Below are 19,458 nucleotides of genomic sequence, written 5' to 3'. Positions count from 1 at the left end.
GGAGGGGGTGGTTGTTCCGCTCGTACGGTCCCGTCACCGATACGACGGGCGAGCCGTTAACGTCGCAGCGGCGTACAAAACAGCGCTGCACCATGGGCGGTGGGGCCGCGTTCCGTCGCCGACACCACCGGCTGGCACGCCGGCGCGTCGTCCCATGCCACCGGGTCGCGTCACCGGGCCGCGCCCGGACCCTATCACGTTTCCTGGAGCCAAATGGTGAACGGGCCGGCCGCCGCCGCCGCCGCCGCTGCCGCCTCCGACAGCCCGCCGACGGCCGCCGCCGGCTGCCAGCTCGCGACGTGCCGGTCACGTGACCTGGCGCTGCTCCAGGCGGGCCGGTCAGGGCGCGCTGCGGCGTCGGCAGCGGCGGCAGCGGCAGTGGCTCGTCAGCTCCCGTGCCGCTCCGGTCCCGTCTTTCTCTGAAGGTACGTGTCGGCGCCGCTCCAGTGCCGTCTCGGAGCGAAGGCTGCGTGTCCAGTGTGGTCCAGAGGTCCGCGCCGCCGCCGCCGCCGCCGCCGCCGCCACCCCGTTTCGTTACCGTCCCGGAGAGCGGCAGAAGAGCTGTGACCGCGCCGGACCCGCCCGTGTGCCGTCAGCCAGGAGCCCGGCGCCCCGGCCTGCACCTTCGTCAGCTGTGTGGACCAGAGCATGTCATGTACCCCGTCAAACACACCTCCAGTGGCGCTTTACCCCTTGGTCTGCCGAAACGCTGAAACATAACAAAACTAAAGAAAAGTGCAGTGTCCAGCAACAGGCCCAGACGTGCCCGCTTCAACCTCGCCAAGTTTTCGGCTGCTTTGACTGTTATAAAAGCCAAGACATATTAACTGTGGCTCTACCAAAGAATTGCCCCAAGAAGCATGATCGTATGCCCCATGAACACGTCCCAGTTCTTGTTAAGATCAGAGAGAAACGATCTTCATTTATTTAACCGAATGCTGAACCTTATTTAGAACAGCTCAATTACCATAAGTTCTAACATGTTTTGAGGGGATGATGTTTCAATGACAGTGATTGTTTAGGTTATAGGTCAGGAAAGCTATGATGACAATCACTCATAAATCTCTTGAAAACGCACGTTTTTAATTTACTTTGTTTTATAAACAATAAGCACTCTTAAGACGCTTGTTGTTAATTTTAACAGGTTAATTGCTATCGTCTGAATATTTTTCCTTCGTAGTTTTACAAATTTTAGCAACGTTTGAGCATCATTTAGGTAGCGAACTCCACGCGGATGCGTTTGGTTTTACTGGTGGCAGAAGGTATGCTGTGCCGCACTACGCTACTGTTGTGCGGGACAGCCTACCTCTACGTGGGAGCGCGCGGGCGCGCGCGGGCCTCTACGGCCTTGATCGGATGAAACCTGTGATATTTCAATCGAAATTGTTTTGAATACTGTAAATACTTTTGTTTGGCGGCGCACCAAATTGGTATCGTGCCACCATCTAATTGCAGTGCAATCATTACCCTCTAAAATTATGTCGCTCTCGTTATGCTTTCATCACAGCACATTCTTTTCGCTTAATTAGAAATGTTTTGTTGCTTTGAAATCAAACCAAATTTATTATAAACTTGTATTCACCCCTACGCAGTGTGATGCACATGCAGATGCCAACGGTGCTCGTTTTCCGATGGGTCTCGACCATGTGCATTGCTCCGGACGTGGGGCAGTGCCGCCGCCCCGGCTCGTGCCTACGACAGAGGGGACCGGCGCCACCGCCGCCGCTGAGCCGCCGCGCTGCTATTGGCCGTTCGCCAGTGGTGACGCGTCATGCGGCCAAATATGGCGCTCCGGCGGCATCTAACGTTACCGGCGCGGCGACGCCGGCGCGCCGGCAGCTGGAGGCGGCGACCCGTGCGACGCTGTCGACACGGTCATTTGGCAAGGTGCCAGCTGACCTCTGTCGAGCCGGTGACACGGCGTGGTCACCCGCTAACAGCCCCCAGACAGCGCCCTCATGGGGTCGGCAGTGACCCCCAACGGCAAATATTTGGGGATGTGTCGGCGCAAGCAGGCCAGCTTCGAAATGAAGGCCATGTTTTGTGTTGGGGTGAAATTGTGTCAACATGGGTAGTTGGAAGCTCGACATCATATCGTCAAACGGTTGACAGATATACAAACTAGGCGACCTCGAACTTCGAAGATACTTTAAATGAGATTGTATTTTTGTATCGGAATGCAAAGCTTCTGTCTATTCCGGCAGTTTCAGCACACACAAAAAAAAAAGAAGTATTTTAGCAGAGCGGCTGACCAATGGTTATTGACCCACATCAAACATTGTTGAGCAAGGCCATGTGACCAATGGTGCACTGTAAGATAAAGCCAAGAAATTTGGCGAGTTAATTTGCACTCTCACGCCTGAGGACTGAGGTCATGACCCAGGGATTCCCACCCAAGGATACAGTACTATGATTTTTACTATTTTCGCTATCAAGGTGCGTAAAACCAATACATATAACTTCAGTGAGTAAGCTTCAGGAACCCAAAGTTGAAAATTATTTCAGTATTTCATCATGCAGTCATTGGTCTGAGATTGCAGGCGATGGGACATTGCCCTTCCGTTAAATTTCGAAATGCTACAACTGAGAGGCTGCGGTTCCTTTTGCCCGCATCTTAACATCTCTATCCGAAACAAGTCAGCTGCATAAGACCTTGCTGCGATGCAACCTCGTCAATGCTTGAGGTTTCGACAAACTCTGCCTAACAGTTTTTTGGGGGGAATTAAATAAAAGCACTGGTTTCCTGACATTTTTGTAATAAGAGCGACACTCATCTAACTATGGATATGTCCCATCTCTAACAGTGTGTCTCTGTTGCAGGTCCCGCTCTCCAGACTTCCAAAATGTCCGACGAGGAGGAGTACAGGTACGTTCACAGTCCGGAGATGAGGATAGATTACAGTGGATGTGTTCACTTTTATAGCTAAATAGGCAGCAATTCTTTGAACCGTCCGTATTGTGCATGAATCGCTGAGTGCAAGCTACTTTAGCTCATTTTGATTTGGGGCGGGGGGTGATAGTGGTAGTCATGAAACCAAAAATTGGAGCGATGGGTTTTTATATTAGGTATTTTGCTCTAAATGTGGCGATTTATTTGGCTTGTCAAATGCGGCATGGCTTTGAGGAGGTCACAGTTTTCAATTCAAAATCGTTTCTAGCAATTAATTATTTCACGCATTTAGTAAGAAAATTAACCTCACTCTCATGCTATCTAAAAGTAAATTCCGGATTCGAAATAAAACAAACTTTTTGAGAAGCTTTCGGCATTGCGCCATCATCAGCTCTCATCATTGAGAGCTGATGATGGCGCAATGCCGAAAGCTTCTAAAAAAGTTTGTTTTATTTCGAATCCGGAATTTACTTTTAGATAGAATGAGAGTGAGGTTAATTTTCTTACTATTTGTTACAATGTCTCTCAAGTTAGCGTTGAAACATAGGTATTCAAGACTATTTCACGCATTTCATCCAACAAGACTGATTTTCAAACGACATAACGACATAAAAAACATTTTTTTTAGCGGAGAAAAGTTCTTCGATATACCTGACTTCACCCGGAGATGTGAAAGCTCACTATGAGCAGAAATGTGCTGAAAATGTCCAATGCCGGGCACCTAGGTTTGGCTCGCTTTGGCTGCGCCCTGCTCTCCCACTAGTAGCGGTCCCAGTCTGGGTCTACCGGCCTGAGTCCGCCATTATACCTACCTCAGCCAATTCTATCGACATCATAATGGCCTTAACAGCAACAGCCTGTTTCGATCGACCTCAGCCAGTTTCTACCGGCCATATGCTGCTATTTTTAGTCGAGTGATGTGCCAGCCACCTAATCATATTCAGGAAGCGGAACCTTGCAGTCTGTGTATGCACGGCTCAGGATGCTTCTCATCCTCTTGGATCAAAGTCATTCATAATATTATTCTTGTGACTAAAATGAATGGCGTTGTCGATTTGGCTATCTTTGTTCCATACATTATGTGCAAGGCAGGGAAGCAGTTTGATTTTTGGTGGATATTTCGTTCCGCTGCACACCTGCGGGTGCTTCAACCATCAGATCTTTGAATGTGGCCCAGATCGTTTGCTTATATGGACGATGCATATTTCTGACCGACACTTATTCTTAAAGATTCTTTAGAATAATCGCCCCCACTGCTTGTTATTATAGTGAAAAGTGCGTTTATTTGTGTCGATTAAGGTCGTCAAAGCTATTCAGAAAAGCCTAAAAGCCACAAGACCAAAATTTCAGATGCAGTAGCGGCCCAAATGGTCGAAGGCTTGCTGGCAGCGGTCCCAAGAGGCGGAACCTTCTGCCAGTGTCTGCCTGTGTCGCGGACAGCTGGGTGATTATCCCGACCCAGTTATCAGTGCAGAGCGTGGGAGGAAGAGAGAGGAGGAGAGGAGACAACGTGTCCCGGTGCACGGGCCCGCCTCTGACCTTGGCTGGCGCGCCGGCCGGCCGCCTGAGCTCCCTGCGAGCAGCCGCGACGGCCGGGAATGCCCGGCGGAGCCACAGAAATCCGAGCGGCCGACCCCCGAAATAGCTGCGCCGACCTGGTGACGGGTGCCAGCGGCCGGCCGGTGCAGCACCTGTTCGGCCGGCCGCCCTCCGCGGGAGCAGGGGCGCCGCAACCGGGTCACCGGCGCAGCACTGACCTGAGAGAGGCTACCGCAACCTGAGAGAGGCTATCGCAAAACGAGAGGATTCATCACGACCTGAGAGAGGTCGTCATCGCGAACCGAGCCGGGCGACAGCGACCCGAGCGGAGTCACAGCCGCGAGTGATGACCATTCGAGCCAGGTCACTGTGACAAAAGCGATGGTCACCGCGGACGGGGTAGCGTCGCAGCGGCGATTGCCACCAGGCTGGCAGTGTGGAGAGGCAAAGTGCTACTATATGCATAGCAATAGACTGGAGAAATTTCGAATGACAGCCGAAGATGTTATTTATTCAGAACAGGCGGTAACTCAGATGGAGCTGATTCGACGGGGTGAGGCGAGTCTTTCGAGTGCTCTTACGATACTGAAGAAAGGAATGCGTTGGTCTGTACCTCTTATAGCTCTAAAACCTTAGCGTGCGAAGCTCCCGAGCTCAAAGGGCCTTCGACCCATACCTTGAACGGAGCCTTCGAGAAGGGAGGAAAGGCACAGCAGTGAATCCCAGAATGAACGAATCACGCAAAAGCAGATAGGAAGAGAAAGAAAGAAGAAGGGAAAGGGAAAGAGAAATGTAGGGGGAGCAGCAGGCCGCTGCTTCACTATTCCAGTGATAGCGGAATATGCCAATTTTCATGAGTGGCAGAAACTGCACCCACAAACAACGGAAAATAAAAACATGCTACTTTGTCCGTTTACGTTTATCATATCCTAACGATTCTGTTCGGCCTGCCTGATCTACTTATTAAATTCAGTTTCATTGATATTTATTTTACCTAGAGGCATTGTGGTTAGAATCACAGAACACAAATCCCTTACCCTCTTATAGTGCACCCTGTACGTAGTAGAGGACCTGGTTTCGGCGCAGCGTGGCCGCACTGCGGGCTGAGCTCCCATCTGTCTGTGACCAGCGGCTGTGTGGGCGGGGCGGGGTCGGTGGCTGTCGGTACAGTCGGTGACCGGGACTGTCTGTTTCTGGCAGTTCCGAGGAGGAGATGGATGAGGTAGGCGGTCGCTGCTGGCCCACTGGTGACAGTTTGTACCGCATGTCCCCGCTCTGCCCCTCCCTCCCCCCCCCCCCCAACTGTCATCAACGACCCTCGACGTCGCCAGCTTACATCGGGCCCTCGTGCAATGCGCTTTGTGTTTGGTATAGTGTTTGGTTTCGTTTTGCCGTCTAACACATCCTGCTGAAATTGGCCGTGTTGTAAGTTTTCGTGCGCAAAATTCCATTTTGCAATTGGTTGGTGGATAACTCATGAATAGACATAAACAGACACATACATTTCTTGTTATTGCTTTTACTTTTACTTGAACATGAGACCATTCAAACCCAACCCTTTTTTGTTTTTATTTAATTAATTCATTTTTATATTTGCTTTGGCATCATTAAATACTGAGATCAAAGACCTGTACACCGTACACACAGTACACACATGGCATAATCTTACTTCTTCCAACACACAGTAACAACACAAACAATTCGCTAAACTCCATCCCATTTGTACATAAATACACCCCTTTAATGCTACATTTATTTGTTTGCTATTGATAACCGCTCAAAATATATTTCTTAATACAGGCGGTGTGCAGACAATCCGTTTAATTGTGTGCAGGCGTGGTTGTCAGTTGCGTTTATATAACCAATAACTGAGTCGCCACATAACTCCGCGAATATCGCGAGGCGCCGTTGTGAGCATGTGTCAGACGTTCTAACACCGCTGTTTTCGTTCCAGCTCGGATGATGAGGAGTCTGGGGTATGATTATATGATATATTTACCCACCTGCACGCTGACATACCTCTCATAGAATATAGCTGATAGATAGAATGTCACTATGTGCATTGCCATGTTCCCCTACCTAAGCTGATTCCCCGATATAGCGTGCGCAAGTCGTTTAGATCAAGTAATATTGCTGTGCTACATCAGAATAGCCTTCTTAGAGTCCACATTCTTGTGCTGCGTTGGTAATGGTTTAAAGTATCTGATTGGCTCTGCATCAACTTCTGGGACATTGTAATCTCATCTTATCCCGTGTAGTATCAAATACCATCATATCACCTTACGAAGGACCGGAACCTGTATGTGGTCATTTTCCACCGAAGGTCATTAGGTGTTTGTGTAGCGCCGCCTTTTTCTAGCCGTGGTACCGCCGTCAGTAGAGGGTAAGTGCGCCGTAGTGTGGTGGGTGAGATGGACCGCTGCTGACCTCCACCCGTGCCGTCTGCTCCCGTGATTTCAGGCGCAGAGGGCCGCCGAGGCACGTAGGCGTTTACAGGCAGTAAGTGTGGCTTGCAGTGACTAACACATACCTGGACCTTGCGGGATAATTCAGAGAAAAATCGGATATATTTGCTGATATTTATAAACCAGTTGCCAGAAGGGTAAAAAGATAATTTTTAAGAATGATAGCTAAAAGTCATTTTACAGTAATCGGAGTCTTTCTGTGAACTAATGATAACTGTAATCGTTTTGCCCATGCTACCCACATTTAGTAAGCAATATGCAACTATCAAATTCAAAATGAAGGTGGATAGGATAATTTTCATCCATAGCCGTATGCATATCTTTTACTATAAGAAATATATTACCATGTAAACTCCCAAGCCCATATCACCAATTAAGTGCGAGTAACATCGTTGTACTCTTCGTAAAGTTATCCACAGCCTCGATTATTCAAAAGAAATGGTATCCATAAGGTCCCAGTTCAGGTATGGTGAATGCCCCTTTAGTTTTTAGAATGTAGATCATGTAGCCTAGCAGCCTAGATGTATATTCCCTTGATTATTTTTCCCCTTAGTGTCGCTGACGTAGTATTACCTGTTGAACATCGTTGCGTTGTTCACGACGTAGATGTAGTGCAGCTGTGTCAGTGTTTTTTTTAACCCTCTCCCACGCTTTATACTGCTGTAAATGAAACGCTGCTCTGTCGTCTAGCACATGCCAGTTGACTTCGCACTGTGTTCTGAATAAGACGTAGTCAATGCTTAGCTGTGGGGAGTCGATTGCCTCTGCCTTCCCGGTATTGCTGAGTGCTGGTGATCGTAGTTCGTAGTTTTCGTGCCATATCTTTGTGTTTAGTGTAATTTGAGGTCTGGCTTGTGCAGTAAGGCAACGGCCATCTGTCAGAACTGTTCCCTTTGAGCGAATCCAGCTCAATTTACTGTCCAATGCACGATTAGTACCACCCACCCCAAGCATGCTATCAGAGTACATATGTTAGTTGTTGATGCTCTGTACAAACTAACATCGTCCTCTCATTTGGACGTCTGTCGCATAAGAAGCAATGCTCTTCAGAGCCAAGTGACATTGAGTTGTCTCTGTCTAAGCATAAGTTCATCATTATATATTTACTGGTCGTTTGCAGTCCGTTTTAAAATTAGATCTTTGTCGTGCAATCCCGACTGCTCACTAACTTTTTCTACAGACGGATCTCTCTCTTTTCTTTCCTTTTATCGCGTATTTTCTGCATTGTTAGGTGATTTGCTATGAAATAGGTATGCTCAATCGCCTATACATGACCAAGCCAGTGTCATTTTCATAACATCTCGCTGCTCGTGGGGTCCATAGGAGGAGAAGAAGAAGAGGGCCGAGGTCGACCGAAAGAAGGCTGAGGTCCGAAAGCGCCTCGAGGAGACCTCTCTCGCCAAGAAGGCCAAGAAGGGTTTCATGACCCCAGAGAGGAAGAAGAAACTCAGGGTAAGAAAGAAAACTTGAATTGCAATCAGATGACTTAATGATAATGAAAGTGAGTTAAAATTTTGATTTTGATTGCTTTCTAGGCTCATACCATAAGCCGATGTCAATAACACAATTGTATCGTAAAGTATCGACGCTAATACAAAATATCCATTACATGAAGATAATATTGATGAGGTGTGACGGTTGAACAATGATAATGATCGATCACCTAGTGGCAGTCATCTTAGCCCGAATGCATCTTTGCGTTGTGCAGTTACTGCTGAGAAAGAAGGCCGCTGAGGAGCTGAAGAAGGAACAGGAGAGGAAAGCAGAGGAAAGGAGGAGGATCATCTCCCAGAGGTGTGGTCAGAAGAAAAACACAGACGGCGCCAATGAAGGTAAGAGAGAAGACAGACACGGCAACGGATAAATGACGAAATTTATGTGGAAATGAGAGAATCTGGCGTATTACTTGTTGTGTAACTGTAGCCTGCTGGTTTTCATCGTTGAATTTTTTTTTTTCGCTATTTCTATTCTAAGATTTAAGCAGGTGATTTATCTAATTATTGTGATAGGCAGGTAGATAACAAAAAAATGTCCTTTAAAGTTGTAATTCATTCTTAATGACGAATTTCACACCATCGTCTAACATATAACAACAACAACAAATGTATGCATTTGTTGTTATTTGTTGCATATTTGTTGTATGCATTTGTTATATTTGCAGTTGTTATTTCACTTTTGCTAGATCTTGGGAGTTGAAGTTAAAGGGACTCTCACCTTTAACATGGGGTTTGAGTTGAGATAGCCAAGTTTGCGGCGAGGTTCAGAAACCACTATCTATCTAGGTTGCAACCCCCGCGGCCTTTTGGTGTTGAAGAAATTCGTTCCCTTCATTTGAAAATGGGCCTTGTACAAGGCCCTATCTTCAACATGGAGCGACCGTTAGTGTGACGTCACCTCATTTAGTCATTCTGAATTAAATGGGTTTGTTCGTTGAAAAATCGCTTAAAACTTGGTCTGAACTTTGTTGTGGTGCCTACAGAGTAAAAAGAATCAGCTTTATGACAGTAATGTGGCCTGGGGAAGGAGGTAATTTTGGGCTGTGACGTCACATATTTGAAAGTTTGTGTTTGGAATATGGGAAGCCTAAGATGTTTAATGAAAAATAAATGCCAGAACCGTGTTCCTGGTCATCCAATCTATAAAGTCGGGCACAATTTAACTGGTTTTAACAACATTTTAGAAGGTGGGATAGTCCCTTTAAAATATCGAGTCTTCTCACGTTTAAACAAATCGAGAATACGTTCGGTAAAAATGGTATATCACACGATATGTTTATTCTAATGCTTTTTGGTGGTGTAATCGGAATTTCATGTATATGATGATAAATAGTAAATACTGTTGAAAGTGTAAACCCATCTCCTACCCTTTGTATTTAGCTCAGAATGTAGCGTACCTTAATGGTATGCTCGTAATAATAACAGTCTTGTCGCACCCTGAGAGTAGGTAGTTCTTTAATTTTGCACGGCAAATAGGTCTTTTTATGAACTTCCACTTGTTTTCACCTTTGCCTTGTATCTGCCTATTATCCCCGTCAGATATCGATTGCATCATCGTTGATGGTTATTCGCTGGCTAAAAGTACTGGTTCACCATTTTTCTCGCTGAGAAATGACCCTTCGTCTGCCATTAAAGTGCGCATCCTTTTACAAGTAGCACGTGCATGTGTGCTGTTTCTAGCCGACCTCGTGCAGATTTGCCAGGCGTACCAGCAGAAAATCGAGGAGCTCGAGGCCTCCAAGTGGGACCTTGAGCAGGAGGTGGAAGTCAAGGACGCTCAGGTCTGTGACCCTAACCCTCCCCCACCACTGCTGTCTCTAATCGACCCACCCTCCATTCTGCTCTTACTTCTTTTTCCAGATAATCGACGATTCTTCAGCGCTTACTATAGGGGATGTGATAGGTTAGGACTATTCGTCGCGGGATAATCATGTAACAGACTTGTCCCCTTCTTCCTTATAGCCGAGCTGCAGACGATTTGTAGAGAATATCACGAGCACATTGCCAGGCTGGAAGCCGACAAATATGATGTCGATTGGGGTGTTAAAATCAGAGACTATCAGGTAACTTTTTCCATAGCGCAGACGGCCTTGGTAGCTTTGAGTAGCTGATTGAGCAGTAGCACCTATGAGTTTCGAGCTACTGGTTGTGAGATCTGAGCATCGCCTACCCTATAGATATGATCCGTCTGTGGTAAATGACCTATTTAGCAGGTCTCATTTGATCCAGGAAGAGCATGTCCAATCCCCAGCTTCGTATTTACTCCCCAATTAAAGGTCATGCTTGGTTGTAGGTATTCCGATATTTATTTCTAAACTTTTCAAAAATGTCAGGCCATTGAATTGATACAATGAAGTGTGAGCAAAATTCGTTTATGAATGGGCGGCCCAGCTGGGTTATTAGTTTGCACCTTGTAGCCTAGCTAAGCACGCGCATCTAAACACGTTTCAAAATGACTATTCCGTTTAATTGCACACCGTAGAATGGATCAATTTGATACGGATAGTAGTTGATTGTCGGCAGCTAGAATCATTCAAACTGTTAGAGACACTGTTTGAGTGTCTTTTGACTCATATAAACGTTTGGATTCAGCTTGCGTGAAAACGATTGTGGAACAATATATTATCCAACCTTAAGTTGTTTTGAATGCGTAGTGTATTTAGCTGAACATTGTCATCACACTGCATGAATTCCAACGTACCTTCCTATCTAACTGTATCCGTTTTAACAACCACATACGATACGTTTTTAGTCTCGCCTCCCAGTGGATGGTGTGTGCAAACAAGAAATGTCCCATTTCTTACACTGTAAGACTTTTTGCAAACATTCTTAATAGCCTACTCTCGATTTCGTCATAGCCGATATGATGTTCTAGCCAGAACTCTAATTATTGGCGCAATCTTCATAAACATCAAACTTAAATATGCAGATTTGTGGCTCCTTTCTAATGATCCGCTAACGTAGCTCTAGATCACTTAACGTTTCAAGATCATTATAAATTGGTGGCGTTTAATACTGCCTTCCGTTGATCATGCTCATACTCGTACAGTTGACCGTATTCATGCCATTTTCAGATCAACGAGCTTAACATCTCGGTGAATGACCTCCGCGGAAAATTGTAAGTCTCACCAAATTTGCTTGCAAATTTTAGCTTGTGTAGTACCTAGATTGTAAATTAGTAAAGAGTAATTTTTACTCACCAAATCGGCAGAGTTGTGAATGTTAATCCATGACTTTGACACCAAGCATAAAAGCGATGTCATGAAACTTCTGTTTGACCGTGTATGCCTTCGATATTTTAGGCTCAATTTATCCGTATTGAGTAGAGACTAGAGATCCTAAGTCTGGCAAGCAGAGACAAATAGCCATTCTGACTCAGTAGGTTCCAAATGTAACAAGCACATCTTTCTGACATTGCTCCCTCCTCCAGCATCAAGCCAACCCTCAAGAAGATCTCCAAATACGAGAACAAGTTCGCCAAGCTCCAGAAGAAGGCGGCTGAGTTCAACTTCCGGAACCAGCTCAAGCAGGTCAAGAAGAAGGAGTTCACCCTTGACGACGAGGACAAGGACGTGAGTATAGATCCGGCGCCCGGCCCCCTCTGGACCACCGCCGTGAGGGCCGGTCCCACAGCTGCAGTGTGTTTGTCTGTCTGGGTGCGTTCCGGGGTGTGTCTGTGAGCGTCTGTGTAAACGTATGAGTGGTGAGTGCTCACGCCTGGACCCAAAGCGCTTCGTGTGCTGCAGCAATTTGCTCCCAAATAGGATGTTCTTAGCTTTTGAGGTAAGTTTTAACCAGTGGCAAAGGGAGACATTTTTGGCGAGTGAGTCATCAAAATTATCATCGGTGCGTAGCAACTATGTATTTTAGTATTGCACAGAATAAGCATGTTACATTCCGTTAATTGTTGTATTCATAGTGAATGTATTATGTACGTAGTTAATGATGTAAGGAGAATTAAGTATCACTTTGCATCAGAATTGTGAGATAGCAGATTCGAGTTATCGTGTTCAGTAGCCGTATCGTTGTTTGAACAGTAGTATGTGTAGTTTCAGTGTGATTTGAAATGCAGCCGTAGTCAAAGGGTTGGCCAGAGCCGGCCTTCGAGGCTACTAGTGCGATGCCCCTGGTCACGTCTGTGGTGATAAAGTCGCTAGGGGTGTGACGCTTGCTTGGCTGCGTGCTGGCCGCCGTGCCTCTGGCGCTGGGCCCGACCTGAGCCGGCCAGGAATAGCCTGCGGCGGCGGCGGGTCGGGCCGGCCGCCAGCGGGCTGCGCCGCCGCCCCGGCTGACGCACCGCCCGCCCGGCGCCCCTCCCCGTCTCTCTTCCAGAACAAGGGCAAAGAGAAGGCCGAGTGGCAGAAGAAGGCGTAATGTGTGTGTCTGCCTCTGTCTGTGTCCCACTCGCCCGGCCGGGGTCGTTCTCGGGGCTGCCATTGTGATTTGTTCGCGCGCCTGGTGAGCGGAGGGCGTCTCGCGGTGCTCCCGGTCGGCGGTCGGAGCCACGCCCCGCTCCGCGGCCCCGCGCGCCCGGCGGCCGCCGGCCCGACCGCCGCACAGTGTGGCCGAACACCAGTTTAGCGCGAATTTAATCCCAGCGCCGCTCGGATCCACTGAAAATGGTTCTCTGGTTCCAAAACTGACACTTACCCCTCGCCGGACTTATTGGTTTTCAAAATACGCGCCGGCCGAAGGGGGGGGGGGGTTGGTACGACCCCCGTCGCTGTTTCGCCCATGATGGAGCTAGAGCCCCGCGGGAAAAAACGAGCGTGTGCGCCGTTACGAGACGCAGCGACTGGTATCCGAATTTAAGGTCTCAGGCCAACCTGTGACCTCTGAGGTCAAGTCAAGTGACCCAGGCGCGGATTCATTTTTTATTGATAACTTCGCGAAAAAATGCCGCAGACCCGCAATTTTGGTATCATCATGTTCGCCTCACTCAGGCGCGTCGAATGGTATACTTTTTGTTCGGCTGAAGTTAACTTAAGGTGTTGACCGTGGGTCAAGGTCAGGTCGGAGTCCTCCAGGTCACGAAGTTGGTTGAAGGAGGTCATGTTGCATATCATTCGATTCGGCAAGTCTTCCTGAGTCCATTGGTGGCTTTCTCGACTCGCTAGCTCAATTTAATCGGGAGTTATTGACGAAAAACTCTTATTACCCTAGTGACGTCATAAATGACGTCACGTAAGACCAACAATGCATAAGTGAAGCATCGGACCTTGCAAGGAGCGCATGAAATCACGATTTCGTGTGCTTGAGATAGTTTATTAGGCTGGAGCCTGTCCGACCGCGCCGCCCCCGACCTTGGTCAGGTCACATAGGGCGGCCGACTAGACATGTTCAAAGCTGAGTTGACGGCAAATAGGCAAAAACTGGCAGCTGAAACTTGCTCGCTTATGTTCAGAAAGGTGCGGAGAGTTCAGCCATGCCCTATTCGTCATATCCATTTTTATCCATTTTGACATTTTCCAACTTCTTTGTTAAATACTATCGTGAGAACGATACACATGCAGGGCTCTTGTTCTAACTCATTAAACTAAAAAACCATTCATTGAAAAGCTACCATGATAGCAGAAACAGCTTTATCATGAATTGTGCTATCCGATGATATGCTATTTTCTCATATATCTTCTCGAAACTTCCGTAAAATTTACGTTGAAAACTGGACATATTTATCAGTACCATAGCCCGATTTTAGGAACCGGAGCGTGGGTCTACTTTCGGCAGGGATATAAGTCCTCAAATGGTAAAGTGGCTTAAAAATAAGGTTCTATCCGATAACTTCAGACAATTTCCTACCCACTGATAGGTATAAATAACAGCTTATCGAAAGTCGGGTTTTTGATTAAATTCGCGCTAATCTGGTATTCGGCAAGACCGTGCGCCGACCGGAGCGGGCGTCCCCGGCTGACCGCAGCGGGCAGGGGCCGCCGCCAGCGAGCCACCGCGGCCCGTCTGCCCCGCGCTCCTCTCATGTATATCAGTCACTGTTACACCATTCTGGCACGTTTCCGTACCGGAAGCGCAGCGAAACCGCGCTCGGAAATAAACGAAAAGTAACATCACACGCCGCGTAGTTTGTCCCAGCGGATAGAGTTCCACATGAGCCGTAGAGGCGAGCCATGACTGACTGAGGATATTGGCTGCCACAGGGAGGTAAGATCATAGCGCGTATTAAACTTTATCCGCATGACTGCCTCTTTGGCAGGCCCGATCTACGCCATTCCAATGTATCGGCGCGCGCACATCCAGTGGGACAATCTCATCGTAACTCTTGTGTCGTCCGTCCTCTCTGTTTCTTTACTTTTTTCCTCTCCAAGCAAAGGTGTCACATTGTGTCGCCGACAGTCTGCTCCTTTTGTGACGGATATGTACCGACTGATTGACTGTGACTGAGCTCCGTGCCTAGATTTGACTAGGATGTGACCGGCTCTTTCTCCACATTTGCTCTCCTTGCTTGGCCTCTGAACCCCGCTTTTCATCGCAGCGCTGCAGAGTAACCGTCTTATTCACAGGCACGGCTGGAGGAAAGGTGGGATGACCTGGCACTGCAAACTGCATGTGTTCATCTTTTCGCCTTTTGTTTCTTTTACGTAGATACTAAGCTGCCGCTACAATGCGAAATCATTGTTTCACATAAGGAACAGGAAAAACAGGGCTCCATACAGTCCCATTCAGGTTTCGCAGCAGAAACATCCACCGTTAATGTAAAGGACAACTTCTTGCTTAAAGCGATTGTTTTGCTGTTTAATGTGCTATCCTCAATTTAGGTCTTTATCATAGATGGATAATGTAGCATACCTGCCGTTCAATACCAAAATCCAGCATGTTCAGTTTTAGTGTGGTTGCTAAACAAAAATGCAAAGCCATATTAAACACGATCTCAATCATTCATCGCTTTCTTACTGCTGTGTGCGTCTCGGCTGACATTTTTTGTTCAAATCTCTGACGGACCGCTGTGTTTTCAGTCTGGCAAGCCGGCGTGGGCACCAAAGCACGATGAGAAGAAGGTAGAGACAGCGGCAACCTAGGGCGGCCCGGTGGCCTCTCTCCCCCTGTGAAATCGACTGGTGTCCTGTGTAGATAGTCTGACGCTGGCAGCGCAGCGCATGTCACACTGTCCTGCATCCAACGCTGTTTTCCTGAGTGTTCGGTCATTTATTCTGCATCCACTTAGGACGGTGTAACGCCCTTTCATAGAAACAATCTGGCCATGCCCTTCAAATGCTGTTTGAGGTGGCAGTAGATCCGAACGCTGATGATGGTAGGCTCAAGCGTTTGATTGCACCTCAGTAGAAAGTCATCTAGGGGCTGTGGGAGTTGTGAAAATGGGGGGTGATTAGATGTTTGTTCTGATGTCCGCAGTCTGTCCGGTTGGCCTGTAAAGTTATACATGGACAACTATTGACCATTGGTCTATTTAGTGGCGTGAAGTGTCACTGTGAGATTTAGCGTGCACCATAGGGTGAAATCCTTAACCCGGCCATGACTTAGTTATAGCACTTAGCAGTAGTAATAGTCACTCCTAGCTTGATCGACCCAGGCTCTAGACACATTAGTGGTGAGTATCCACTTTATTTGTTAGTGTAGTACTCGTATATTTAACATTCGTTTTGTATCCGATCATTCCCTACATTGTTTCACCTCAAAAGACTCCAGTGACTAAGTTCGGTCAAACCTCACCTTTACTACCAAATGTGTAGCCCCAAGCTTTTGATATAATACTGTGCTTTGATTTCAAATGCTGCTGTTTTGTATGGCCCTTTACATTCTCTGGCGCAGTGAAGCGGGGCATTCCACGTCAAATCAAACACCGAAATCCGTCGTCCCCTTCGATTTTTCTGAAAATTTGTAGGCAGACTGGGCATGGCTCAAAACTGAGTTACGTATAATATTTTCGAAATTTGATAACGTATCGCTGAGATATAGGTCATCGAATATAGCGAAAAATGCCACACATCAATTTTTTAAATGGCTATAACTCTGGTTCCTTTTCTGGTATCAAAATGATATTAACAGGGTCTTATAGGCAATTGATAAGGCTTTGGTTTTTAATTATAAAATTAAATTGAAGTGACCTTGAAATGCATTTGACCTTGAATTAAAACAGGAAAATTTAAATAGCAAAAAACACGTCACCTTCGATTTGGGTAATTTTTACATATTATGTCCGTCACAATGTTCCTAACCATCTGTGAAAAAATTGGAGTGGGCCATTCATAACTTTCGCGGCAAACGCCGTTTTCATGCATCAACATCACGCAACCGCGCGTGACCTTGAAAGACAGAGTCAAGACATGCTTGCTTGTGTACACTTTCTGAAATGAATGATTGCTGATTAGTGATATCCCAAACTCTGCGAGAATGGAAATGCATAGTCATCGTAGTCAAGCATTCACGTTCCATAGTAAAAGTGTCTCAGGCAAACGGTATTTTGCGGTGAATTTTGAGCTGTGTGGAAATGCATCATGAAGTAAATTCAACGAAAACATTATCACGCAACGATATCTTCACGTCTTTTGATCTTCACTATACGAAAGAACATACATTTTTTAGTAGGTATGTATGGGGAATTTCTACTTAATCCAATAATAAATATGGCAGTTAGAGGCCTGCTAAGAGTAACATGTCGCCGGCTGAGGCGGGCTCGGCCGATGCGGGAAACGCAGCAATCACAATTTTGTGTTTACACGTTCATATTTCAATTGTTTACCAACCGATTTTCAAAATTCTTTCACCATAAGATTGCCTGTACATTTTTTAGTCTTCTCACAAAATTTGACGCGAATCGAATGTAATCAGCGGTAGGGAGCGCGATGTAAAGACGGAACCGTTCCGTTCCGTCCCAGCACAGTCTACAATTCAGGCGGCGCGTAGCGGTCGGCGCCGGCTGCCGAGTCGCCGCGTCGCTGCGGCGACAGGATGTTCACTTTACACCGCTATTACTAGAACAGTTGTGAACCGATTTTCTTATTGCTTGCACGATGAGATGTCCAATTCAATTTTTGACAGGAAGCCATAATTAATTTCGCATTAATCTTATGAGATATTGGCGAAAAACAGGAGGGGTGGGCGAAATTCGCTCTTCCCCCTCCACTGCGCGTGCTAGCATACGTTTGCATTTGTGCAGTTTCCTTCAAAACTTATGAATGGCCCACTCTAATTTTTTTCACAGGTTGTTAAGAATATAGTAGGCAATAAAATATATGAAAATGAGCCAAATCGAAGGTGACGTGTTTTTTGCTATTTCAATATTTGTGCTTAAGAACAGAGTTAAGCAAATTTCAAGGTCATATATTTAAGTAGGTGCAATTCTAAACAAATGCTTAAGAAATTACCTAAGCAGTAAGGTTTATTTCATTCAAATCAAATAAGTACAACCAAAGTTATGGTCGTTCAAAAATATAAAGATGCAACATTTTGTAAAAATTTGATGCCCTTTATTTAGAAGACCTGTGGTCAGAATGTGCAAAAAACATCAATGTTATGTCCGGGGCCACACAGGAACTCGCTCACAAATTTATAATGAAATCGCTGATGGTAAGGTGCAAAACAGCCGATTTTTGTTCGATTTGACGTGGAATGCCCCAAGCACCAGCCTGTTTTGACTTCTTACTTTTCCCTTTCTTACATTCATGTTTTGTGACACATATTTTAAGGTGATGCTTTGCATTTTTACCATAACGTCTTTGTTCCATCTCAATACTTTGAACTGAATTACATGATTGTTTCTCCGTTAGCTGATAGTACCCTTTTGCGAGCTTGATGATGCAGTAATGGTGCATTCAGATTAGAGCATATATCGCCTTTGATCTCGGAACGCTCGGTCGTGTTCCCGAATATCTGCCATGCATTGGCACCGGTGGCTAATATCTACAGTAACTTTTGTATGACATCTGCCACCGACCTCTGACTTGTCTCTGTGACCTACCGCTGACCTCTGCCCCACCGCTGTGCCACAGCCGGCCTCTGAGAAGGGCGAGGATGGCGAGGCGACCGACGACGCCCCTCCCGAAGGTCAGTGAGTCAGCCCCGTCCCCGTCGACACCACACCTGAAGCGCAGACGTGACGACTCGGACAGCGTTTAGCCCTGCTCGGTCCTAGAAAGTGGGCCTGCTTTAGGACGACCAATCAAGCTGCACGTTTTGAACTGCAATTATAACTTAATTCTGCTTAACTCGAGATAATTACGATTGGGACTCTTGTGATAATCGCTCAGGGTACAACTCCATTGACGCATAGACGAATATGTTTCGGCCTGCAATCGACAGTCAGGCGATGTCTAGCCACGCTGCTAGCATATTAAAAGTGCATTGCTGATTATCTGTCACTGTGACGTCCGTTTTCACGTACCATTGGTGTCTGTGTCACCTCAGCCATCAACCTTATCAGTCTCGATAGTGTGTAACCGCCCCTGACCTCTATATTGACCGGCAGACCCGGGTGAGGAGGCGCCCCCCGCCAGTGAGGAGGCGCCCGCGGCCAGTGAGGACGCGCCCCCGGAGGAGGTGACCGTCGAGTGACGCTGCCGCTGCCGCCCACCCCGCTGCTCCGCTGTCCGCCCGCCTGTCCGTCTGCCGCCGCGAGCGCCGCGCCTCTCGCTCGCACGGTGCCGGGCCGCCGCAGCCGGGCACCGCGGCTCCGGCGGCCCGGCCGGCCGGCGCCGGCGCGCGCGCGGCCACTCCAATTGTCACACATTTGTCGTCTGTGGGTACGTTTTCCAAGCGTGCGAGACGCTTGGCCACAGAGGTAGCGGCCGCTTCGCTTCGCTACGCTTCGTGAATAGTGGCGGTGCTTTATTTTGCCCGAAAGGCAAAGACAATAAAAGGAATCCTGTTTATAGACTGGCGTTTCATTGGTGATCGGGGGATAGTGTTTGGGTAAAAGAGTTTTGACGAGTTAAGTCTGTTCGTAAGCCCCCAAGAATTCGATCTGGGTACATGTGGCCGATATTTTGAGTTTTTCCCAAGGTATCTGATACATTTGAAAGTTGCAAGCCCGGTGGACTTCCGACCGAAAGTAAGAACATTGGGGATATTTGAGATTGGACTGAAAAGCATGCGAGCC

The 19,458-nt window shown here is 47.2% G+C and overlaps 1 protein-coding gene across 9 annotated transcripts; it reads left to right on the top strand.

The window, feature by feature from the left end:
• The first annotated feature begins 283 nt into the window (after window positions 1-283).
• On the top strand, window positions 284-19,233 carry LOC122371298 (troponin I-like). 9 transcript variants are annotated; one of them, XM_043347504.1, is made up of 12 exons: window positions 284-425; window positions 2,821-2,866; window positions 6,384-6,405; window positions 6,890-6,928; window positions 8,218-8,346; window positions 8,603-8,726; window positions 10,071-10,171; window positions 11,465-11,508; window positions 11,821-11,962; window positions 15,359-15,400; window positions 18,353-18,407; window positions 18,829-19,233. In XM_043347504.1, the coding sequence occupies exons 2-12, from the start codon at window positions 2,844-2,846 to the stop codon at window positions 18,912-18,914; spliced, it is 807 nt and encodes a 268-aa protein (XP_043203439.1). In that variant the 5' UTR covers window positions 284-425; window positions 2,821-2,843; the 3' UTR covers window positions 18,915-19,233. The 9 variants fall into 9 exon arrangements, with proteins under 9 accessions (XP_043203439.1, XP_043203440.1, XP_043203445.1 ...); XM_043347505.1 differs by lacking the exon at window positions 6,384-6,405 and adding an exon at window positions 5,630-5,651 and having other exon boundaries at window positions 6,890-6,907; XM_043347503.1 differs by lacking the exons at window positions 6,384-6,405; window positions 10,071-10,171 and adding exons at window positions 5,630-5,651; window positions 10,353-10,453 and having other exon boundaries at window positions 341-425.
• The last annotated feature ends 225 nt before the right edge of the window (window positions 19,234-19,458 follow it).

The sequence above is a fragment of the Amphibalanus amphitrite genome, unplaced genomic scaffold (genome assembly GCF_019059575.1).
Source record: "Amphibalanus amphitrite isolate SeventyFive unplaced genomic scaffold, NRLGWU_Aamphi_draft 001229F_arrow, whole genome shotgun sequence".
Lineage (NCBI taxonomy): Eukaryota > Metazoa > Arthropoda > Thecostraca > Balanomorpha > Balanidae > Amphibalanus > Amphibalanus amphitrite.
Note: the sequence above shows the minus strand (reverse complement) of the source record. Positions and strands in the feature narration are given on the sequence as shown.